Source organism: Chrysemys picta, chromosome 4 (genome assembly GCF_011386835.1).
Source record: "Chrysemys picta bellii isolate R12L10 chromosome 4, ASM1138683v2, whole genome shotgun sequence".
Classification (NCBI taxonomy): Eukaryota; Metazoa; Chordata; order Testudines; family Emydidae; genus Chrysemys; species Chrysemys picta.
This window is the reverse complement of record NC_088794.1, coordinates 47,100,531-47,127,044: the sequence shown is the minus strand read 5'-3', so window position 1 is coordinate 47,127,044 and position 26,514 is coordinate 47,100,531. Positions and strand designations below refer to the sequence as shown.

The following is a 26,514-nucleotide window of genomic DNA, read 5'->3' as shown; positions in this document are numbered from 1 at the left end:
ACTCCCGAGGGGTCCAGTTGCCTTGTGCAGTATGATTGTTCATATGATCTCCCCCATGTAAGAGGGAAGTATCTATAATGATACTCGCCTCAGGTGTAGGTGTGAGGAAAGGAGTCCCCACTTGAACTTTCTCCGGCTTTGTCCACTGGACAAGAGAGGCTAGAACCTTGGATGGAACTGTTAATTGGTACTGATGTTGATTTTTTTCTGGTGAGTAGATGGACTGAAGCAAGGTATGCAGATAATGGAGATGGAGCCTGGCAAATGGCATCAGGTGTGCACATGAGGCCATGTGGCTGAGGCAGAAAAGGCAAGTCTAACTGAAGTCCGAGGGTGACCTGTTTTATGAGATTGCCCATGGCATGGAATCTTTCAACAGGTAGCTAGACGTTTGCTGTCATTGAGTCTAAGATTGCTCCTAAGAAGTTTTAGGACCTTGTGGGTGGTCAAAGTGGACTTTTTGTGGTTGGTAAAAATTCCTAGGGAATGTAGTATACAGAGGAGGAATTAGGTTGGCAACTGGACCTCCTTGTATGATCTGCCTGTCAAAAGCCAGTGAGCCACAAAAGCCGCAACTGAGGGATCCATACTCTTTCTGGTCACTTTTTCCTGCTGAGGAGGTTTACTCTAGCAAAATCTAGAGGACCCATGTGTGAGGACTGTTCTGACCTTGAAGGAGTCAGAAAAGGATCTCTTTTCTTGGGGGCATCCTTGGAAGAAGAAGGTTTGTCTCTATGCTTGTAAGAGTTTCCTTTACTCTCATGAGAAGCCTTCTCCTTAGTCTTGGAAGTCTTAGCCTCGACTCATGAGCTTCTGGACTGCCTGTTGACTGAGGCTCATGTACAGGGGGTCTCCCCAACCCAGATCTAATTGGAGTCTCATGGCTTTCTCCATCAGATGTTTTCTAAGTCTTAGTTATTCACCATCATGAGTTCTGGGAGGGAAGGAGCAGCAAATCCTGTACTTCTCTGAGATGTGAGCCTCACCTAGGCAGCAACAGCAGAGTTGGTGTATGTTGCTCACTAAAAAGCAGCAGGGATAAAAAACTTAATTTTTGAACCCCAGGAGTCTGGACATAATCCTAATTCCGACAGTGAAAAACAACAAACCAACCACACTAGTACTTAAAACTGAAAGAGTTAAATATTAAAACTATTTAAAATATAATTACAGATTAACACAATTGAAGAAGAAACTAGACAAAGGTTCCAACTCAGGCCATCTGGCAGTAATGAGGAACTGGAGAGATGCCAGTTCCCTTATACCCTCAGTTCAGAGAGAGAAGAACAACTGCATGTGTGTGGACCAATGGATACTGCTTATTAAAAATATCTGAACTAAAGATGCATCAGGCAAGGTATTTCCAATAGAGACAGGGAAGTGTTTGTATCATTATGCAAGGCACTGGTGAGACCTCATCTGGAATACCATGTGCAATTCTGGTCCCCCATGTTTAAGAAAGATTAATTCAAACTGGAACAGGTGCAGAGAAGGGCTACTAGGATGATCCAAGGAATGGAAAACCTACCCATGAGAGGAGACTCAAAGAGTTTGGCTTGTTTAGCCTAACCAACAGAAGGCTAAGATATGATTGCTCTCTATAAATTCATTAGAGGGATAAATATCAGGGAGTTATTTAAGTTCAGTGTCAGTGCTGATGCAAGAATCAAGGGATATAAACTGACCATCAGTAAGTTTAGGCTTGAATTTAGATGAAGGTTTTTAACCATTAGAGGAGTGAAGTATCAGCCTTCCAAGGCGAGTAGAAGGGGTAAAAAAACCTAACTGGCTTCAAAACTGAGCTTGATAAATGTATGGAGGTTATAGTATGATGAGACTGCCTACAATAGCATGTAGCTGATCTGCAACTGCTAGCAGCAAATATCTCCAGCGGCTGGTGATGGGACACCAGATGGGAAGGGCTCTGAGTTACTATAGAGAATTCTTTCCCAGGTGTCTGGCTGGTGGGTCTTGCCCACATGCTCAGAGTCTAACTGATCAGCCCAAAGCTGGGATGTGACACAGACCTAGGTGGCCTGCCATGGGCAGAGTTGGAGGGGGCACTGTCTCCCCAAACTGTATACATTGGTGGAGTGGCAGCTGGTGATGGTGATTGAATGTAAATATTTTTTTAAATCCCATGAATTATTCTTCTATAAAGGGAGAAATGGAGCCTGTCATCTGCACAGGTTTGGAGTCAGAGAACTCCTGATAGGCAGCCCAAGGACCTGGCTCAGAGCTAAATATTTGGCACATGAGTGCTGGAACAATTTGTATAGTGGGGATGCTGAGAGCCATTGAACAAAACTGTAAACCCTGTATATAATGGAAACCACTTCAAGCCAGGGCGTGCTGCAGTACCCCCTGCACCCCTAGTTCCAGCACCTATGATTTGGCGTGCTTCCAGCTGTTATGAGGAAGGTGAACAGTTGCACTGTAAAGACTGTTGGGCATAGAAGAGACAGAGAAAATAAAATCCAGTGGATCCAATTATATTGTACAGTATTACATACCTGCATTTTTTTCTCTTGTTCATTTTCACCTATCATTCCTGAGCTACTAACACTTTCATTTCCATCAATAGACACCTGAAAATAATATGAAAGAAAAAAATTAAAATTATTTACCAGATGCTTTTCTTCAGTGAATAATGCAAAAGGGAAAGGACTCAGCTTCTGAGGGTGCACACTCATTCATAGCTCTGTGACTCCATCATCTTGAAACATGGCTACCATACGGTATATTAGCTCTTTAAAAAAGTAAAATCCCACTAAAGTCACCCATGTTATAACAAAAGCCTTGTATAACTACCAAAGTGCTGAACTTCTTAAGGTTGTATTAAAATAAGGAGGGAGAGCAAGGACCAAATTTGTCCTTGATTTAACTACAGTGACTTCAAGAGCTAGTTCTGTCACCAATGACTTCAATGAAGTTAAATTAGGGATGAATTTGGTTCTAAATCTTTCTTATAAGCAAACAATTTCCAGCATTGTTATGTGCATGGAGTTCCTGAAACTATTAGTAAAGAGGACATGATGGCATATTTAAAACTACAGAGCCAGATCATGCCCTTACAATGGCCCCTTTGAGCTATTCCGAAGGTACAAATGGACAGTAAAGCCAGCTTAACCAGACAGCAAAGGATTCCTCCAATGTGGGAGAATCCACCATAACCATTTCTACATTATCCCCAAAGCTCCTGGCACAGAAGCATGCCGGTACATGACCGGAATGCTACAACCCTTGGGGACCAGTGCAGATCTTTGCCCCTGCTTAGCTGTGCTAAACACAACTCTGTCTGGGATAGATTTCATTCTAAGAAAGAAACTCTAAGAACAGTTAAACTACCAGTATAATTTAATATTACACACCCACACACAAAAATATGTTAAAAGAACATTAAGGCTGTACTCAAAGTTAGGAAATGCCAGAATTAAGGTTGTCTTGCTCTACTGTCTCTTTGCAAGTGCAATACAAGTACCAAAGGTTATCATCCAGGAGCTGGGACACTGGAAGACTGAAAACATAAGAAAATTGCTGCTCCTACAATTAGTTTGTCCCTCATGTTTTAGTTTTCTGCATAATGTGAGGTTTTATCTAAGCAGAATCTCTGAACTGCTATGCTCCATTGCAGCTTCTGTGCATAAATGTCAGCTTTTCATTTTTAGGATTAAACAGCATCTCTTCAAAGGACCTCCTGCCAAACTCAGTAGCTGTCTAGTTACCTCTCTTTCTTTAGTGCCTCATATCATGTCACCATCATCAATCTATACACTGGATCTTTCCATTTTGCACTCAAAAAAGGATCACTAACACTACTCACCTCATCATCACTTCTTCTGAAGAGAGTCATTTTACTCCTCCCCACTTTCAAATTATTGTCCTGTCATGACCCTCCCCTTCTATCAGCAAATTTTGGGGGTGGGGTGGGGGGGGAGAGAGTAATCTTCTCTTACCTGTTCAATCACCTCTCAAGTCAGCCTGACTTTCAACCAGTTCATTCTACAGTGTGCACTACTTCATGGGGTCAGTGTCTACTTTCTGATACTGACAATGGATCCCTCATTCTTCTTATCCTGCTTGGTATCAGTACCATTTTTAATACCATTAATACTCTATCCTTCTTGAGTGCTTTGAGTAAAAAGGCGGTGTCTCCAATACTCCCCTTTTTGCCTGGAATCCTACTTTCTATCTATTCTTCCTTCATTTCTGGTGGAGGCTGTTTGCCTTGCCCTCATCCTTTCTACTACAAATAGTTAAATTGATGGTCCATTTCCCCATATAATGACATAGTCAGGGACATTTCACTGGAACCTTCAATGTTGGACAAAACTCTTATGATGACAACAGCCAGCTCTGTATCAACTTCAGCTCACTCTCCAGTTGTCCTATTTCCCATCAAACCGCCTGCCTGGACTCTGACCAAGACAGATTACATCTTGATTTCTTGTAACAAATACACTTCTTTGCTCTCTTCCACGTCTCTGTTATCACTCTGCTTAACTTAACCTCAATGACAGAAAAACTGAATTGTCCTGCATCTCATGCTGTCTCTTCCATTCCATAAATCACTTGTCTGTAAAGATGCCTTATCATCATCTCTGGAACTTTAGCAGACTTCATCCTTACCCTAACCCTTCCAACAGCAAGCTCATTACTTTATCTCTTGTTTCAACCACTGCAATTCCTTTTTCTATAGTCCTCCTACACCCAATGCTTTGTAAACTTCAGAGAGTTCCTACTCTCAATTACCTTCACTGGTTTCCAAACCACCTTTTAAATTATTCAAAATCACTCTTATGGTTTTCCATATATTTGCTTCTACTATACCCCTCTGATTTTCTATCCACTTACACATTTGCTATCTCACTCTACTCCTTCAGTATTTAACTTCATAATCCCTACCTGCAACTCGACACAGTTTGAAATTACATCTTTTATTTGTGAGGCCTTGTCTATTAGGAATTCATCTTTTCCATCTTCCAAGCTTCTGAATAATTCCTCTAATTAATTCTCATCATATATCTTAGTTTATAAGATCTCTGTGTAAAAATGTATTGTGATGCTATATATTAAAGAAATTACATACAGATAAAATGTACTATAATGTACCTTGGCTGCATACTGCTCCAAAGCACTGATGGTATCTGGATCAATTGTAGCATCTCCTGTATGAAGGCCTGCTACTGTGCCATCAGCTTGAATAGCTAAGATGGTATCTGACTGTGGCATTTGAACTGTATGGTGAATGTAAGCAGTGGTTCCATCTTCCAGCTGGACTGCCTGTAATGCACTCTGGTCATAACTGTCTAAGAAATAATATTAAAAACACTTAAGCCAGGGAATGAACATAAGAATCTGCATTTCTCCAATATAAAGGAATCACATATGTGAAATTATCAATACACATTAAAATGCTACTGATGAATACAATAGTTTAGAAAATTGCTATCAATACCACAGGTTGAATTTGTTGTAAATGATTACTTACCCCAAAACACTTCTATTTCTGTCCACTTATAAACAGCATTACAATTTGCCTAGCTCTTACTTACAAAGTATTACACCATACACTTTGAAATTTCTACTCTCTAGTGATCAATTAATTGTTGATACTGTCAGTTTTAGGATTTGTATACCTGCTTCCTGTACACTAAGAACCCAAGCATCCTTTCAACGGCTAAAGCAATGTTTTGCCATTACTTTAAAATTACATAAAGGTTTAAACACTTTGCATATGGCATTGTTTACAGAAATGAGTAATCTGTGGGAAACTAATAAGCAACCACAACACTAATTTCAATATTAAGCTCATATAAAGATGTAGGGCTTGAAACATTAACCCAACATCTACTAGCCTGAGAAGTAAGTCTTCCAACCAGGGTGAAAATACCTGTGCTGTCACTCCCCTCAAAGTCATTGTGACACACAGTCCCATTGGGGATTCACTACTCTGTGTCAGCAACTCTTGTTAGGCCTGACATACTCACTACACCTAAAATTGCTGTGATGATATATACCCAAACATCATGTAATACATCATTGGAAAACTAATAACTCACTGATTATTAATCTTCTTGTGTGATGTAAAGAGTTATAAATATGTGTTAGAATTATGTTCTTAAAAGGCGTTTGGCAACCAATGCATAAGCACTGTCTACCTTAGACAAAGGAACGTGTATTTGCTTGTCTGACCAGCCTGGTCGCCAGGCAGAGACAATGAAGGCACATTTATATAAAAAGTAAAAAAAGCCATTAAATTAACGAGTGTGGGAGAAAGCCTCTTAACCATAAAGACAGCGGGATCTGAACCTCAAATATAAGCAATTGAATCAGCTGATTGTATACAATATTACTGTATTATAAACATGTATTGAGTAAGAGGTTTTATGAAAGCCTGTGACACACTAGTGATTAATATCAATGTAAAATGTATGCATTAACACTATATAATGAATTATAGATATGTGATGTTGCACCCTATAATGCTTTATAGAAATATGCATATGAGTGTAAATATGACTTAACTGGAATATGTTTTATGCTAGATATGCCATGTAACATATCTCTGCAAAGGTTATGATCTACTTATATATTCATCCTATTTACATGCATGTATCATTTTTGCATTCAAAGTTAAGTACATAGCCAATATTCATGTTTGATTCTAAGTAGCCTCAGTAAGCAGTTGGTCAGCTTCTTGAGAAAAGACTATTCTCAGTAAGTGCCCAATCAAGAAACACTTAAGCTAACAATGAACTTTGAGAGACGCCAATCCACATCTGAGCTTTCCTGGGAACGTGACATCGGCCTGTAAAGTTCTGAGTCATGCATGGACGTGTGACTTGCCCATGTGACTCCAAAACTCCAGATTCTGCATAGGAGAGGAGAAGGGGTTTGCACCCACAAGAGAAAGTCTATTTAAACCCCTGGAAACCCCTCCATTTTGTCTTCAGCTGGCTCAACCCCAAAGGATACCTGAAAGAAACTGGAACAAAGGACAGTAACTACAGGGGTGTGCGTGTTTGCTGAACCCAGACTAGAAGGAGGCTAGTCTGTAAAAGAGGCTTATTGGAACATCTCTGAGGGTGAGATTTACTTGCATTTAGTTTTTTACTGTATTAGGCTTAGACTTGCTGTTTTATTTTATTTTGCTTGGTAATTCACTTTGTTTTGTCTGTTATTACTTGGAACCACTTAAATCCTACTTTTTGTTTTTAATAAAATCACTTTTTACTTATTAATTAACCCAGAGTAAGTATTAATACCGGGGGGGGGGGGCAAATAGCTGTGCATATCTCTCTATCAGTATTATAGAGAGCGAAGAATTTATGAGTTTACCCTGTATAAGCTTTATACAGCGTAAAACAGATTTATTTGGGGTTTGGACCCCATTAGGAGCTGGGTATCTGAGTGTTGGAGACAGGAGCAATTCTTAAGCTGTTTTCAGTTAAGCCTGCAGCTGTTGGGGGACGTGGTTCAAACCTGAATCTGTGTTTGCAGCAGGCAAGAGTGTCTGGCTCAAACAAGGTAAGGTACTGAAGTCCCAAGCTGCCAGAGAAAATGGGCTCAGAGGTAGTCCCAGCACATCATGTGGCAGTCCCAAGGGGGTTTCTGTGACCTAACCCGTCACAAGATACTCACTGTTCTTATGTTTTAAAAAAATCTGTGATCACACACAGGGAGAAACAGGTTTTCTCCCAGACAGGAGGGAAGGCAGCTACCTACTTGTCTCTAATGTAAATTAAGCAGTGTGGAATAAAAACAACGGAAGCCCAATTTCCCTACAAATCAGCAGGGGGGATGGAGACTGCACCCCTGGAAAGCCTTCCTGCTTTGTGAAGAAGGGCCAATGAAATTTGGGAAGATAGCATCGTGTCTAAATCCCAGCAGGACTTACTTTCCAAAGAATACATTTCAAAGGTTTACTGGACTATAAAAGGAAAGGGGGAAAGAACCCCACAGCGGTCCATCACTTGGCGGATTCAAGGGGCCTGAGCTCTTGAAATCACAGAATCTTGAGTCCTTCAACCAAGAGGGTTGAGGTCTCTGGGAACTCAATATTGGTGACAATCCTGCTTAGGCAAGAATTAAAAGTTAACTTTAGCAAGTACCAGTCTCTGAAGTGTATTTTTACTTTTGTTTGTTTGTAACCATTTCTGTCTTTATTCCTTATACTTGATATCACTTAAACCTATGACTTTTTGGTTAATAAGCTTGTTTGACTTTTACTTTAAATCAATTCTGTGCTGTGACTGAAATAAGAGAGTTTGTCAAACTGCGGTGAAATTAATGAACTGCTGTTTATTCTCTCTTGGCAGCAGCAACAAACTTAACTTCTGTGAGTGTTCCAGAAGAGAGCTGGACACTGCAGGGAGATGTCTCAGGGAAATTCACGAGTTGGGGTTCACTGTTACTCGTAAGGCAAAGTTTGGACCGGCAGAGTCCTGAGGAGTTTGCTGGCAAAGCAGACAAGCTGATGTGGCAGGGGAATTGTCACACAGCTTAGCAGTAGCAAAACTCTCACTTGCTGAGGCTCAGAAGGGTAACACAGTGACTCACAATTCTGGGAGCCTCAGCAAATTATCACACAGGGAGACGGTTTTCGAGTAAATTTGGGACTGGGAGGGTGTTTGGGTCACTGCAAAAATAACTGGGTGGTGGAAGCCAGGGTGTGACCTGGATGCTTGTAAGGCTGGCTATTGGTGTCAGGGCTGTGAGCCACAGGAGCATAGCACTGAAAGCACACAGAGTTGCAGGGCAGGTTGTGTTACAACCACTCATTGGTCTGGGTTAAAATGTCACACCCACAAAGCAATTTAAAGGTATAAAAGTACTGTATACTATGTACTATATGTAAATCACACAGATAACTAACTTCCATAGATTCAGAGTTTTTAGTAGCAAAGTGAAACTAGCAAGACTCTGGTAAATTTTAACTCTGGTGTATCTTGGGAAAGCCATAAGCAACAGCAGAGGCACAGCCATCTGCACACTAAAGAAGCCAGCAAATCATCCGTTTATACTCAATCCGTATTTTTTTCTTCACAACCATAAGGTCTAGAAATAGTCACTCTCCTGTGTCAGATTTGGAAAGTATACTAATACAGGAAGGTACGACGTCTAATGTGATAATGAAGGAGAGGGAAAATTGTACATTGTCCAAGTCCTTTGGTGAAGTACACCAGTACTACTTTATTTTTCCCTTCTTTTGAAGGCCAATCTAATGCTTATTTTAAAATAAAATAAATGTGCATACTTGACTGTCAATTATGGGTGCTCTTTGTGTGTTACACTGATAGGTCTTCCAAAAAGTACCAAATCTCACTCACAAATATTTAAAATATCCCTAGAGCTCAAGAATCTAATTCAAGTGATGTCTGCTTTTTTCTGTTTCCTTTTTTCATTTCCAGATCCAGTCTTTCCTGAAATTAATACAAGGGTTTAAATTCTCTAGAAGTAGCATGCCTGTTTCTTTGTTAAGATTCCAGGATAGCACACTGAAATGCCCAGCAATCTTCTGATCCAGCCATTCACTACTACATTCTGAATGGGAAATCAAACCACGCTCAACTCAGCTGTATCTAGATGTTCCTATTTTAATGCACCAAGTCATTTACAATAAGAATACTTGTAAATATGGTCATAATCTAAACATATTGTCAGAAGTGGTACTCTAGAAGATAAATGACAATTAAAATGTTTCATAATATAATGAATCACACTTCAAAATGCAGTTTACCTTTTGAAGCATGATGAATAAATGCAGTAGTTCCATCTTCCAGCTGAACTGCCTGTCCATCTTCCAGGCGCAGACTGTCCCCTGTTGGGGGGAGGGGAAGGGGAGAGAGAGAGAGAGAGAGAGAGAGAGAGAGAAGCATAACTTTAGGCACGACCAATCATGAATGTATTTGATCCACATCCAATAAAATAAAAGTATATGTATTAGACATCTGAAACTATTGTAACAATGTTTTATAGATTCTAACAATACCATATTATATCAATTCAGTCAATATTTTAAAACATATTCATGGATGTAATACACTTACTACTTTTTGGCATGGATACATGTTGAACATAGGCAGCAGAGCCATCTTCTAGTTGAATCACCTGGCCATCCATTAATTTACCATCTGGAATACATTATATTTATGTAAAGTATCCTATATGACACATCACATTTTAAACCATACCACTGAAACTCTCTGGAATAAAAGTATTTAATAGAACAAAAATACAGTTTAACAAGTATTAACCACAGTATTAGGACATGTAAAGTGCTTTGAGATCCTGGGATAAAAACACTAAATAAAGGGCAAAGTGTTGTTATTACAAACACACCAAGTTTAGAAAACTAAATTTTTCAGGCTTTTCAATATGTAGGATGTCAATATTTAGTATCGAACTTTAAAGACAGGCCATCTCTTTTTCAGTTGACTTCCCTGTTCTGTAATTAGTATTGGTTTTTGTACTGGTACTAGCATAAGTAAATATTTAATTTATAGTAGCACTCAAAGACCCTAGTTGGGATCAGATCCCCATTGCACTGGGTGCTATACAAACAAGCAAATGAATACACTGAATACTCTGAAGCACCTGGCATTAGTCACTGTCGGAAGACAGGATACTGGGCTAGATGGACCTTTGGTCTGACCCAGTACGGCCATTCTTATGTACAGTGAAGAATTACTGATTTTTAGTCAGGCACATACCTTTAGAATTGTGCTGTATGTAAGCAGTGGAGCCATCAGCAAGCGTAACTGCCTGCAAACTTACACCTTCCATGTTTTCTAAATTGTCACCATCTATTGGGGAAAGACGTTTATTTAAAGTATTGCCAACTTCATACGCTCTAAAATCGTGAGTCAAGCCCCAAAAAAATCATGAGATTGACTTAAAACCTTTTTATTAGCCTTTTGATTTTGAACCTTTAGCATACATTGAGGTCACATTGTTAAGTTTTTATCCATAAGCATGAGAACTAAAATGTTTTATTTTAAATAAAAGCTGAAATTCTCATAAAATAAAATGGCTTAAGAACTGGGGCTTTAAGAAGAACACCTAACATCAAAGACTCACAATAAAATCATGAGAAATGGCAGTATTACATGCACGTAATGTTAATCATTGTTCTGTGCACCATCAATCATTAAGACATACAAGACCATTTTGAATAAAATATAGTAATTAGGCAAAAAGTTGTATACTTTTATAAATATTAAGCATGACCCAAAAAGCATCAACATGTTAATTTCAGTCCTAAAACACCATTCTTTCTGTAAATCTGAGTCTATGTAATTCAATTTATATGTAAATGATGTACAAAATGATCTAAAATCGTAATGCTATATTTTAATTTGATTGGAACCAAATTTTATACTGCAAACGCAATCGTTATTTTAATTAAGCAATAATTTCATTTCAGAATTAAATCAAATTTCAGATTAATCAAATATACTATCTAAAAACAATTTGGTCTTTTTATTATTTTCTCCATTTGCAATACACAACATCACTCCAAAGTTTAGAAGTTCAACAGGGTACATAGTCTGCTTTTTCTGAATGCAAAACTGCAAACTGCATGATGATGTGGCGATACTTTAACCTGAATGCTCACCTTGCACAGCTACTGCTTCTGTCAAACAGAGAGTTACATGCTGAGCCTCCATCCCTCCTCCAGAAAACTCAGTCATTCCCTGAGAGTCTCGATTTATCTGGGCTAATAACATGGTTTATCTAGAAACAAATAGCAAGTTTACAAAACATAAGGACTCGGAACCATAAGAAGTAACATTAAGAAATTATGTGAAATTTTATTCCATTTTCTGGATGACGCACAAATCCTAGAGGTTAAAAACAATCCTACTTTAACCAGAATTTCACTTAGCATGTTACGGACATTTTGTCTTACCTACCTCATAGAGATGGTACAAATATTTATTAATTTCAGGAAAATGCTCAGAAGATGAAAAAAAGGGCTATATGAAATGGCCAACTATTATTTTCATGAATTTTATCACAGAGTAATTGCTAGATTTTAGGTGGGTCTGACTCTATTTATACTTCAATTAAACTTTAGGAATTATACCACTAATTAAGGCTTACTATGCTATAAAAAGTATTTGGGCCAGTTTACACTGTACTATAATTTCTTTTCAGACTTAAAAACAACAACTTTAACAAATCACACATGGTCATATGGAGAACTCCTTGTGAGTCCTATTAAAGTTAATGGGACTACCCATGCAAGTAACTGCTCAACGGTAAGATTAAGCCCTGGTCTATACTATGTGTTTAGGTCGAATTTAGCATCCTTAGATCGATTTAACCCTGCACCTGTCCACACAACGAAGCCATTTTGTCGACTTAAAGGGCGCTTAAAATCGATTTCTGTACTCCTCCCTGACGAGGGGATTAGCGCTGAAATCGACATCACTGGGTCGAATTTGGGGTAGTGTGGACGCAATTTGATGGTATTGGCCTCCGGGAGCTATCCCACAGTGCTCCATTGTGACCGCTCTGGACAGCACTTTCAACGCAGATGCACTGGCCAGGTACACAGGAAAAGCCCCAGGAACTTTTGAATTTCATTTCCTGTTTGGTCAGTGTGGCAAGCTGATCAGCACAGGTGACTGTGCAGATCTCATCAGCAGAGGTGTCCATGGAGTCCCAGAATTGCAAAAGAGCTCCTGCATGGACCGAGCAGGAGGTACTGGATCTGATTGCTGTATGGGGAGATGAATCTGTGCTATCCGAACTCCGTTCCAAAAGACGAAATGCCAGAATATTTGAAAAAAAATCTCCAAAGGCATGAAGGAAAGAGGCTATAACAGGGACCCGCAGCAGTGCTGCATGAAACTTAAGGAGTTGAGGCAATCCTACCAAAAAACCAAAGAGGCAAACGGCCGCTCTCGGTCAGACACCCAGATATACCGCTTCTATGATGAGCTGCATGCAATTCTAGGGGGTGCCCCCAACACTACCCCACCCCTGTTCCTGGACTCCTGCAAGGGGGGAGTCACACACAACAGGGATGAGGATTTTGGGGACAAGGATGATGCTGATGAGGAGGAGGTTGAAGATAGCGCACAGCAAGCAAGCGGAGAAACCGTTCTCCCCAACAGCCAGGAACTGTTTATCACCCTGGAGCCAATACCCTACCAACCCAGGCTCCTGGACCTTGAATGCGGAGAAGGGACCTCTGATGAGTGTACCTTTGTAAATATAATACATGGTTTGGCATGTTCTGGCTCTGCATATACTCCAGGACAATGCGCGTGGTGTTCATAGTGCTCATAATTGCTGCGGTGATCTGAGCGGGCTCCATGATCCCAGTGCTATGGCGTCTGGGCTGAAAAAAGGCGCGAAACTATTGTCTGACGGAGGGAGGGAGGGGCGAGTGACGACATGGCTTACAGGGAATTAAAATCAACAAAGGTGGCTGTGCATCAGGGAGAAACACAAACAACTGTCACACAGAATGGCCCCCCCCAAAGATTGAACTCAAAACCCTGGGTTTAGCAGGCCGTTGATTTCACGGAGGGAGGGGGAAGCAAATGAATACAGAACAAATCTGGTCCATCTATCTTTTACATCTTAGGCTGGCAGCAGACGGTGCAGCATGACTGCTAGCCATCGGCATCTTCTGGGTGGTTGGCAGAAGATGCTGTATTACGACTGCTAGCCCTCATTGTCAAGACGGTTCAATAAGACTGCCATCAGGACTGAGTCTCCAGGAGACAAAACATGTCTGCCCAGGTGCCTCTGACCGAACTCACTGAGGAATACGACGATGATGAATACCAGTCATAATACACCATCTACTGCCAAAAGGCAAGGAGCTGCTGCTGTGTAGCAATGCAGTACCACGTCTGCCGGCACTCAGATGACATATGGTGACGGTGAGCTGAGCTGAGTGGGCTCCATGCTTGCCATGGTATGTTGTCTGCACAGGTAACCCAGGTAAAAAGGCGCAAATCGATTGTCTGCCGTTGCTTTGATGGAGGGGGAGGGGCCTGACGACATGTACCCAGAACCCCCTGCGACACTGTTTTTGCATCATCAGGCATTGGGATCTCAACCCAGAATTCCAATGGGCGGTAGAGACTGCGGGAACTGTGGGATAGCTACCCACAGTGCAAAGCTCCGGAAGTCGATGCTAGCCTCGGTACTGTGGATGCAGTCCGCCGACTTAATGCACTTAGAGCATTTTATGTGGGGACACACACAATCGACTATATAAAAACCGATTTCTATAAAACCGGCTTCTATAAATTCAACCTAATTTTGTAGTGTAGACATACCCTGAGACACAAAAAAACCCTAATTGAAAAGAACACTATTAGGGTTGCGAAGTCAAGCACTCAAAAGTTAGAAAATGCCAGAGTTAGGGTCGTCTCTGCATCCTTAATTCAGGTTCCTTGTGCCTATGTATTATTATAATGTTCTAATTACATAATCACGTATTATTGTTTCCATAGGACCCCTGCCTCATGCATTGCCCGGGATGGGCAGTACTCAATTGAAGAGTAGCTATTCAATATTTTGGTTTATCCTCATTTTTTAATGTGTGGTCTTTAAGCCTTATTTGCTACATACTTTGCTCAGAAGACAGAATTAACTTCCTCATGGGCTTTTTTATGGCATTCTTCACTTAGTAACAGGGTACAACTACACAGAAAACAATAACTGACTCCATGCATCTGAAGAAGTGAGGCTTTTTATCCACGAAAGCTTATGCTCAAATAAATCTGTTAGTCTTTAAGGTGCCACCGGACTCCTTGTTCTTTTAATAAAACCCTGTGACAGCAGTGAGTCTCAGAGCCCAGGTCAGCTGACTCAAGCTCCCTGGGCTGGTGCTGCGAGGCTAAAAATAGCAATATAGATATTTGGGCTCAATTTGGAGTCTAGGCTCCAAGACACCCCTTCCCCACTGGGTTTCAGAGCCCAGTCTACAGCCTGGACCCAAAAAAACTACACTGCTTTTTTTAGCTCCAAGGTGTGAGCCGGAGTCAGTGGAACCAGCCTTCACTGTATAACTCAGATTCATCCCTAGATAGGGTGACCAGACAGCAAATGTGAAAAATCGGGACAGAGGGTAGGGGGTAATAGGAGCCTATATAAGAAAAACACCCAAAAATCAGGACTGTCCCTATAAAATCAGGACATCTGGTCACCCTATCCCTAGAGCATGATCTGTCCTCGGCATTGAATGAGTCAAAAAAATAGTACACTAGAACCTCAGCGTTACAAACACACCAGGAATGGAGATTGTTCGTAATTCTGAACAAAGCGTTATGATTGTTCTTTCAAAAGTTTACAACTGAACATTGATTTAATACAGCTTTGAAACTTTACTATGCAGAAGAAAAATGCGGCTTTTAACCATCTTAATTTAAATGAAACAAGCACAGAAAGTTTCCTTACCTTGTCAAATCTTTTTTTTTTTTTTTTTTTACTAGTTTATGTTTAACACAGTACTGTATTAGCTTTTTTTGGTCTCTGCTGCTGTCTGATTTGAACCAGAAGTATGCAATGAGGAGTGTGGTTGACCAGTCAGTTCATAAACTCTGGTGTTCTACTGTATGTGATCATATAATTAAAGACTGTATCATAATGCATATGCACAAGTAGGCCAAATTAAGGTAGCAAAGGCAACCTTAATTCTGGAATTTCATAACGTTTGTTTGCTGGACTTCGTAACCTTAATAATGTTCTTTTAACATAGCTCTGTGTGTGTAATTTGCTAGGTTTCTAAAAAGCAAGTTGGAAAAAAAACCAAAACCCCCAGAAATTTCATCATGTGGCATCATACTGACACCCACAATTCATGAGCAGAGCTGGAAACTTTAGATTCTCCACACAGACCTCTGCTACTCGAGCCAGCTGATAACAGTAGTAGATTATCATTCGCTGTGTGGACCAACACTACAGGCAGATGAAACGTACACTTTGCCAGTGGGTTTCACGGACATTTTCTGACAGCAGAGAAATGGGGAGACTGAGGAATCTTAGGTACCATTCCACACTCTGGAGGAAAGTGGGTTCTAGTGGACACAGGCTCTTTTCCCCCCAATCTTCAGACTTTCTGCCCAGTGCCCTCCAACCCACCCAGGTCCTGTTTTTTCCCTCACTCCTGGCTCCCTATCACGGTCTCAGACTCCCTGTCTACTCACTCCCACTCTTCAGGCTTCTCATCCCAGCCTCCTTGCCCAGCCAATCCTAGTCTCCCCCTGTGGGTTCTCTGTCTGAGTCCTCATCTTCCCTCACAACTCTCAGTCCCAATCACCAGCTACCCGCTTTTTGCCTGAACTGTCTCTTTCCCACCCCAATGGTTCCTAACTAGTCTCCCTCACTGGGTTCCTCATCCAACGTCATTCACCTCATCCCCTCCTTGTGTCAGTCTCTTTGACTGGCCAATCCCAGTTCTCCCCACCACGTACACCCCAGGTCCTTTTTAATCTGTCTCTCTTCTTCCCCTACCCCTGATCCCCCTCACTGGTTCCTCCTCCAGCCAGTCCCAGTCTCCTCCCCTCACCCCAGCTCCTCATCCAATCCCAGTGTTGTCCCCATCACCCCATCAGATGTCCATTTCCCCCCATCCATTTACTCTCACTGGCACCCAGTCCTAGTCTCCCCTGCTCCAGTGCCCTGCTAAACCCCAACCCAGAGCCTGTGAGAGAAGCCATTACAGAGAAAGCCTTTCCTTTCTGAGATTCTATAGCTTTGGGCTAAATCATGCTTAGTCGCTGTCGTTGCTACGAATGTGCAGTCCAGTCACACGTAGCCGTGAGGGAATGGAGCATGCTCAGATGCTCTGTGAGGGTGACACATAGGCAGTCTGGTCAGTTCTAGGAGCTAAGAGGCTTGAACATGCACAATGAGAAAATCTTCAGAGATTTTTGTTGTTAAGCTCTAGCAAGTTTCTACTGAATGTTTGAACTGAATTTTCCAAAGGCTTATAACTTAGCCAAATTTGAGCTTATTTTTACAGCAAAAGACATGTTACTCACACAAAGGCAACCCCTTCCAAATTTCAAGCCCCTGCTAAACTGCATGCTACTTGATCGTTTTAAAGAAAAGTCCTCACAAAATTTTTAATAGGGGCAAAACAATGTATTTTTCCCTTCTTTCATTCTTGGAAACAGCGGACCCATTTTGTCTGAACTTTTCCCAAAAAATTCAGCCTGAGACTTTACATGGAAAATGTTGGTTAAAGTTTGGCTAAGCAACTGAAAACACAATCTTATAATACAATGTGTCTGGAAACCTTAACAAGAGGCAGTAAAACCAGCCCTGCCTATAATGATTTGGAGGCAGAACTGGCCAGTAAATGAGCAAAGTCTGCTGTTGGCACTATGGGGGGTTCAGTGTAGAAAACTACAGAGAAATGTAAAATCCAAGTGGACTTAAACACTGGAAACTGATGGCAGACAAAATTTACCATCCATAAATGTAGAGCAATGAACATTTTATAAAAAAAACAAAATGAGCTTTGAACTTGCATTAAGTTGGAGGAAAGAATTATTGGATTTATCATGAATAATGCAGAGTGCAGCAGCAGTCAAATAAGATGCCTATGTAACATGCTTATGTACTCAAACAAGCAGCAGAATATTTTGGGTTCTTTTCCTTTAGTTGGAGAAGGGATGAAATGTTTAAATCAGATGGTTCTATGGGAACTGGAAGCAGCAGCTGGCATTGGGAGTGTCAGCTGAGCACTGGGCAGCAGAGATCAGGAGTAGCAGCTGGAATTTAGGCAGTTGGGAGCAACCGTGTTAGTTAGGAAATGGACATCTGGGAATGGGAGTGGCAACTGGGTTATGAGCACCTGGGAAATCAGCAGCTAGGAACGTGGCTGGAGGGAGGGAGGCAGTTGAGAACTGGATGAATGGGAATGACAGCTGACAAAGAGGCAGTTAGGAATGGGAAGGTCAGTTGAGAAATGGGAAGCTGGAATTTGGCATCTTATGTTGCCATAGAGAAGTTAGACAAAAAAAAATGAAAAAAAAGGGTAATGACAATAGCAGGATCCCCACACAGAGAGGGGAAACAAGGCTCATGTATGGTTTTATGATAAGTATGAGCGAGGGTGGTGAGTTTGCATGTTGTTGATTTGTTTAGGTAGCAAGTAATGTATGTATGCTGCAGTGACGGGCTGTGTGTGGTGGTTGCACTGCTTTGCGTCTGGGTACTAGTGCTGGGGGATACTGTGTTGATTTGTGTGGTGGAGAATGAGCGATATGTGCTGCAGTGAGGGGCTGGGTGTTTTGGGATTATTGTGTATGCTGTTTGTGTTGTGCTTCGAGGTTTGTGCAGGCGGCACGTGGAGTGGCAGTTCGACCAAGGAATCCACCACATGCGCAGTCTCCCTGATACAACCTGGTGCATGCAAATAAGCTGCAGAGTAAGGATAGTGATTGGCTGAATTACCTCTGCTATTACAATGGTCTAGGACTCTTGGCATGACATAGATAGCTGCAAACCACACAGGTGTAACTCGTAAAATTAAAATGGCTAAGAATTTAAAAATTGGATGGTGACAGACTGTCAGTCTGTAACCCTATGTTCACCCCTTTTTCAAGACTATGATAAATGTTGTACAAACTCTGCCTTGTAAGGTATCACTTGAAAACTCCGAATTTGCTGATCATTATTGTCATGGTAAAATGTGTGGCAACACTGTATGTAAAGTTACAAGATTCTACGGTATGATGTTACTAAGGGTTTGTCTACACTAACACTTTACACTGCTATAACTTTCTCGCTCAGGGGTGTGAAAAAACACCCACCTGAGCGCTGCAAGTTTCAGCGCTGTAACGTGGCAGTGTAGCCACTCCCCTCACACATTTTTTTTTTTTAATACAGTGCCATTACTACACAGCCACATTAAAGCGCTGCCGCCGTGGCTAGTGAAGAAGTGCCCTAAGACATATTTCAAATCTGTGGAAGCAGCCACAAACTAGTTCCTCAAAGACAACAAAATCCAACCATCACCTTGTTAAGTGGCCATTCTTTGGCAGGAAAAAGGGTGAATGAGAAATTTACATCTTGGCAAAGAAACAGCAGAAGGTTTCCATCCCCCCCAGACTTTGTCTCCTGAATCCCAGCTGGAGATGATTCTCAAAGAGAAGGAAAGTATAAGAACAGAGAACCGACACCTCAAGTTATTCCACCCTCTCTCTCTAACCATGGCAGTCACAACACCTGAGGAACAAAGTAACAGCTTTGGACTGAGGGAGGGATCCTGTCTGAAAGGAATTCAGCCAGTGAGGCTGCTGAAGCATGTGGTGAGAGAGACCTTTTGCTTTGAATTCACTTAAGCTTGTTAAATTAGGTATTAGGTTGTGTTTTATCTTTTATTTCTTTGTAACCAAATTCTGACTTTTAGGCCTCATTATTTGTAATTACTTAAAATCTATCTTTCTGTAGTTAATAAACTTGTTTTACTGTTTTATCTAAGCAGTGTGATTGGACTGAAGTGTTTGGGAAACTCTGTTTGAGATCACAGGATTTGTACACATCATTTTCTATTAATAAAATAACAGACTTTATATGAGCTTGTGTTGTCCAGGAGAGGGCTAGGCAGTACAAGATGCACATTTCTGGGGGAAGTTTGGGACTGGGAATTTGCTGGTGTTGCTCTGCAGTGTAATTCAAGAGTGGCTGGCCATAGCACTCATACAGTATAAGGAAGTAATTTACATGGTGGAGGCTGTGCTTGAGCAAACCAGGAGCAGTTGCTCTCACAGTGAAGCAATGTAAAAGGCACCCCAGGCTGGAGAATTGAGGGGATATAGCTGTTCAACAGTCCAGATTGTACCCTTGGTAATGTCACACAGACAGTAAAACCCAGTTATGTTTTAATTTGGTGATATTCTGAATAAAAGGAGCCCTCAAACATGCTTGTAGCAGTTTCCATTGCTTCACACTGATGCTACAGACATAAAATAAGCTTCAGAGTGACATACAAGAGTGCTAATCCTGAAATCGTACTATATAGATCATAAGACTCCAGACCTTTATGCAGAAGGTCAAGACTGACAATTGCTTGGAGAACTCAATGACGCCTAGGAGTCTGGAATAGAGGCTGCCTCAACACAAGTTATAAATTATACATAATATCTCAAAACAATATTATAGTTAGCCACTGAAAAATTAAGAAATGCTAGAATTAAGGTTGTCTGTGCAATTTTATTTCAGTTTCCTGGTGCATGTATATATTATGATAGCCTTGGCTAACATTGCATAGAAAGTCTGTGGCAGAGCAAGGAATAGAATCCAGCTCTCACAGATCCCAATCTAGTGCTCTGAACACAAGAAAATATTCCTTCTCTTTTTGCAACTCTTTGCCTCATTAGATGTCTAACCTATGCACTAAATGTGGCATGGGTCCTGTGAAACAGACAGAATATGATTATATAAAGACTATATAGCACATATGCACAATGAAGACAAAATAAGTTTGCACACACATCCTTAATTCTGGTAGTTCCTCATTTCTGAGTCCTTGACTTTGCAACCTTAACTTTCTTTCAACATAATTTGTATATGTAATTTCCTAGGGTTTTATAAAGCAAACTGAAAAGAAACAGAAGTTACCACATGGAACCAGACTGATCCCTTGCATGGATCATTAATAGGATTGTAATGCATAATTTTCAAATCCACAGCACAAACTTCCACCAGTTGAGCTAAAGGAGAAACTGGTAGCAGTACTTGGCTGTTAACCTCTATGTAGACCAGCAGTTAGAGGGAGGGGAGACATGCATTTTGAAAAGTGTCTTACACAACTATTTGCTAGACAGCAAAGGAATGTTGGGAATCAAGAATCGTGGGTATCTATTTCTGGCTCTGGAGGTTTCACTATGAAACTATGGTTTCAGACTATACTGCCATGCATATAGGTATGGTACATTCATTCTGAAACTCAGTGTAGCTAAGTGGATGAGAGTTGGCTCTGCCATGTCAGAGACTCTGGCCAAACTCTAGATCACATTTTTGGCCTTTGTATGGCACTTCAGCTTTTTTGCACAACAAGTTGAGGCTTGTTAGTTATAACAATGCTGCTAGTTTTGAGATTTCCTGCAAATAAGATACAAGTACAAGACCAAGGTTATCATTGCCATAGGCGGCTGCACCTTTAACTTCAGTGTAGTTACACCTGCTTATGAGGGCAGTGATAATGCCTCATAACCCTTTGTGCTTTCTTACCATTCTAGCAGTCATACTTTTAACCCCAAACACAAGTGGAGAAAAACATGGCCATTTTACATGTTCAGTTTAATGTTTAAATCATCTTTAATAATGAACATATGAGCATTGCCAATCCTTGCATTCTATACAAAAGAATCTTATTAACCAGTTTTGTTACACAACAATTGACATTTTAAGTTTTATTTTCCCTGATATTATTGTTATAGATTGTAAGCTGTATAGGCACGAACCATCTTTCTGTCCTGGGTTTGTACATTTAGCACTGTGGGGTTCTGATCCATGACTAGGGCTCCTGGGTGCTACAGTAATACAAATAATAATACATTCTGGTGAAATTTTGCACTCTGGTGGCACCCAGAGTGCCTTTTAGAGTGTGACACATTTAAAATAGACTGGGAAGGTTAGAAAATAATGCTGAGAATGTGCATAAGATTCAGGATGATCCAGGTTAAGTTGGCCTACTCAGCACTATCCCTGAATATGTACACTTAAAGCAAAGGATGGTTAAAGACCTAAGTGAAATTATTTTGGTGGTCTTGATACAGTTCAAAATGGGTAAGCTGTACATCACAAAAAACACCATCCTAACTGGAATCAACTGGCAACCTTGTTAGCAGAAAATTGTACTGTTGGTAACTGAATGAGTAGGACAGCACTGAAGAACCAAAAATGCAGCACATTCACAAGAGCAGTGCTGTTTAGTCAGTTAGCACAACAACCACACTTTTGCTGGTACTTCACCATTTCAGATGCACTGTTTCTGGATAACTATTCCACAGATCCCAAAATAGCTTCCTGAAGCAGTGGCTTCTGGAAGATTTTGAAAGGCTTTCTAAAAGTCAGATTTCAAAAACCTCCTGGGGAAACAACATGATGTTGAGGTCCCTGGAGGGTGCGGCTTCAAGCATCCTTGACCCCTGTGCTGTAGAGTTCAGAAGGTATAATAGGCACTTAAGTAGTGGACTGTGGGATAATTAATAGGAAGACCATTTTCACGGTTAAGATAATTATGCCAGAGATTCTATACAAACAGCATTACACTGGTGGATTTGGCATGAGAGACAACCACTTCTTGGTCAGTCCAACTCAAAGCTAGTCTAATTCAAAAGGTGGAGCAAGCACTGTGCACTACTGGGAATACATGTGCAAATACAAGACATACTACAGGCATATTAGGGGTGATTAGCACGACAAATTTCTCCAGGACAGACATGGCCAACAAGCACAGTGAATCATTCCTAGAGTTAAAAAGCAGAGAGAGATTGGTGGGACAGAGTGGGAAACTTACACTGCCATGGCATGGTGCACCTGTCCTGGGAAGAGGATTGTTTCCGGAACTGTCAGCTGGCCAATAAATTCAAAGATATTTTTTAAATGTACTCAATCAATAAGTCAGTAGAGAAAATATTGGGAGAAAGGAGGTTGTAAATCTTTTGTGAAGACTGGAAATAAGGGTGAACGGGCTGCAGCTCCTGTAGTAATTGGCTATAGCATTATCTGCTGAAGGGCATGAAAGTTATGAATTTGAGGGTTCTTGGTCAGCCCCTACCTACTCATATGGAAGCATGCCAGGATGAAACGGCTTTCCCTAGGTCTGGCCTGAATACGAAGAGGCTGAGCTGAAGGAGGAAATGAGACAGACTGAGTAAGAAGACTGGTACTGGCTTGGTAGAAAGACTGGAACTGGGAGCTAGGGAGAAAAGACTGAAAGTAGCTACAAAAAGAACAGGAGTACTTGTGGCACCTTAGAGACTAACAAATTTATTAGAGCATAAGCTTTCGTGGACTACAGCCCACTTCTTCGGATGCATACCGAAGAAGTGGGCTGTAGTCCACGAAAGCTTATGCTCTAATAAATTTGTTAGTCTCTAAGGTGCCACAAGTACTCCTGTTCTTTTTGTGGATACAGACTAACACGGCTGCTACTCTGAAACCTGAAAGTAGCTAGGCAGAGATATTAGACTGGAAGGGGAGAGACTGGGTGCCAGCAGGGAGGGGAAGAGACTAGGAGCAGCTGGAGAGAGAGGCTGGGACTGGCTGGACAAGAGAAACTGGGAGCCAATGATAACTAACATTGGGCAAGCCACCTAAACCAAACTTCTCACAAGTTGTCACTAATTATGTGTTCCTCTTTGTCTGGATATCCAGTCTGAATCCCTGAAGTCTGATGTGCAAAAGTGCTGAGCACCCACAACTACAAGGCAAGTCAATAAGGGCATGTCTACAGTGCAATTAAAAACGTGTGGTTGGCGCACGCCAGCTGACTCAGACTTACGGGGCTCACACTAAGGGTCTGCTTAAGTGCAATACAGATGTTTGGACTTGGGCTGGAGCATAGACATACCCAGACAGCTGTACTTTGGACAAATAACGAGCTATGTAATGCTGAGTACTCTGAAAAATCAGATCCGCGACATCTCAGTTTGGACACCCAAAATTAGTGAATGCTTTTGACCTTAATCTCTTTGAGCCTCAGTTCCCCAGCTATAAAACAGATATATTACCACTTCACCTCACCAGGGTATTATGAAAATAAATTAATGTTTATGAAGTATTCAGATTCTACAGATACACACATGCACACTAAATCAAACGTGAGTAGACCCAATGAAACCTACAAGATTACTCCTGTGATAAAGCATTAAGTGAACACTTAAGCATGTGTATTACTTTATAAACTAAACCAGAATAATAATTATTTAGATAGTCTGTTAAAAGTAAAATGTTATTCCACAACTATCAGAAAGGCAATTTAGATGGACTGCAATAAACTCTGGGGATGGTGCTCATCAGTAAAATAAACTAAGTAAAACATTAAAATTATCTATATGGTATCCTTTAATTAACATGAATTTATAGTATTTCACTGCATCATCTTAAGTAAATAGTTTTATTTTCTTTACTGATTAAGTTGAAAAACTCTGCTGTGAAAATAATACTCAACATTCTTATTGCTCTAGAAAATGTGAAAGTCTTGGAGGATTAAGCCCTCACAGAATTAAATGATTAAAATGAAATCTAAAAAGCTAAACCATTAAAGCACGCTTGTTTTATTGTACCTTAGAAATTCTAAAAGTAGATCTTGATAACCAAAGACTCATTTATGCAGATACACAAAATGCATATTCCTGTACTCCTGGGAGACAAACTATTTAAGATAAATAAATTTAACTGTCTATTATCTACCTGAAACAACATGACAAAAACTCCTCTAATTCAATGGGAGATTTAGAACATTGAAACCAACATTTTGAGAAATATCCTAGAAAAGTATTTTATTTACAATTTTTAAAAAGAAACCAAATTCCTATAAAAGGAATCTTTTGAGAAGTATGTCACACTTCACAAGTTATTAAAGATTTAAAATTTGCAATATTCTAAAATTTTAAGCCACAATAGATTTTGTATATAGAACACGGAAAACTGCTAGGTTTTCTAAAAAAGCCTTAATTTTCACAAGATGATCCCTCTTAACAAAATCATAAAGCAGCTTAATTGTGAAAATATATTGTAATCTATTGTAAAAATGTTTTTTTCTATAGTTGGATCTTCTAACTGTATATATGCTACTACACATTCTGGACAGAAGAAAGTACTAAGAAAAGAGAAGTAATGCTCTTTTAAAAACATAGCTGTATGTTATTTTTATGAGCAGAGAAAGTCTATTTTAGTTTATCTGACACAATGCAGGGACCTCATCTTGCGTTAGTGAAGCAGTATGTATGCTTATGACGCTATAAATACTACTGACAGAACAGCATCTTCTCCACGAAGGAGAGGCTTCCCAACGCTCTTCAATGCGGGAGACCCCTTCACGGGGTGATTCCCTTTAATGCTCTTTTGTAAATCTTTCCTTCTTAAGCATGGAGTACTGTTTGTGTCATTGACAGATTTAAGAATTCCCTCCTTCACTGCCACTGCAGCAACCCTCCTAAAAGTGACTTAACTTCCAAATTAGCTCCAGGTGCAAGTCATTTTTAAGAAAGGGCAACTGAAGCAAGCTGGATAAATCCCCTTTACATGTGGTAGCAATTAACACCCCCCCCCCCCCCCCAAAAAAAAAACCTGCAAAATTTTATTTGCTGAAGGTAACTTTTGCAAAGGCAATTAAAAGTCACGGGGACTAGGGAGACTCCATCCCTTAGACACGGCAACAGTAAAACAAAAACAAGCAAACAAGGTGTTTGCAACAAGTCCCTTGAGCATGACCACCACTACCGGGCCTGCATCGCAATACAAATAAAGTCCGAGGCATGTGCGATGGGCGCCTCCTCTGCCCCCGCATCTGCGGCTAGGGGCGGCGCCGGCGGGACACCTGCCCGCGAGGCAGAGCGGCGCGCAAGGGAAAGCAGCTGCTGCAGCGTGCGCTGGGGAGCCGACACCCCGCCCGGACCCAGCCCCGGACAGGGGAGCGACCCCACTCCCTGAGTGACGCAGCACGCCAGAGGCGCAGGCCAGGGCAAACCCCCGGGGAGCGGCGGCGCTCAGCCCCTGTCCCGCGGAGCACAGGCGGGAGCCGCTCCGGCCTAGCCACCTCCCCGCGCCCCAGCCGCGTGTTTGTCATAGAGCTCCGTAGCGGCGTCGGCCCCGAGCGGCATCCCGAGGCGGCGGCGCCAGCGGGGAGGAAGCTGGTGCAGCTGAGGCGGCGGCTGTGGAAAGCAGGATGGGGGAGGGGAGGAAAATGTACAAGGCGGGCGGGCGGCAGAACCGCGGCTTTATTAATGTCAGTCGGCGCTGCCCCGCTGCCCCCGCTCGGTGGCTGCCCCGCTCCGCTTCCCCGCGCGCGGCGCGCAGGGGCTGGGCCGGGCCCGGCGGGTCGGCGAGGCGGCCCCAGCCGGAGATGGCGGTGGGTAGAATAAGGCACACTGGGTAAAAACACATTTATATACTAACCTCGCCGAGAAATTTTCCAACAATTCCTCCGTCCGACCACCATGCACCAGGACAGGAAACGGCCGCCTCAGCGCCCGCCCGCTCCAGCGCCGCCCAGAGCCGTGCGGGCGGGCCCCGCAACCAGCATTTGCCGAGCCGCCATTGGACAGCCGGCACCAGAAACCGCCGCCCGCGCACTTCATTGGTCGCCGGAGGCCCAACGCCAACCCCGATTGGCTACGCGCCGCGGGCCCTGTTCCCCGCGCCACGGCCTCTCAGCTATGCTGGGTTCGGGGCCGCCACCGACGCCATTTTGTATCACGGCCAGTGAGGCGCCTGTGCGTCAGAGAGGGAGCCAGCGAGCTGGGCGCCATTTCCCCGCAGAGTCCGGGGAGGCAGACGGTAGTTAGCACCGCTTCAGGG

General features: G+C 41.8%; 1 protein-coding gene across 4 annotated transcripts in view; it reads right to left on the bottom strand.

Moving 5' to 3' along the window:
- The window catches only part of ZNF143 (zinc finger protein 143), a 64,743-nt gene extending 38,430 nt beyond the window's left edge, over nucleotides 1-26,313 (bottom strand). Inside the window, exons 1-7 of one of the 4 annotated variants that reach the window (XR_508191.4) lie at nucleotides 26,113-26,252; nucleotides 11,621-11,739; nucleotides 10,716-10,808; nucleotides 10,053-10,136; nucleotides 9,743-9,823; nucleotides 5,113-5,309; nucleotides 2,514-2,588 (exon numbers count right to left, since the gene is read on the bottom strand). Coding sequence is in view for 3 of the 4 variants with exons in the window: in XM_005291695.5 (XP_005291752.1) it covers nucleotides 2,514-2,588; nucleotides 5,113-5,309; nucleotides 9,743-9,823; nucleotides 10,053-10,136; nucleotides 10,716-10,808; nucleotides 11,621-11,732 (642 nt within the window). In the remaining variant the exon portion in view is untranslated. Of the gene's footprint in view, nucleotides 1-2,513; nucleotides 2,589-5,112; nucleotides 5,310-9,742; nucleotides 9,824-10,052; nucleotides 10,137-10,715; nucleotides 10,809-11,620; nucleotides 11,740-26,112 lie in introns of all 4 variants that reach the window. The other 3 variants (XM_005291695.5, XM_042858862.2, XM_042858863.2) reach the window with 3 other exon arrangements.
- Nucleotides 26,314-26,514: the final 201 nt, after the last annotated feature.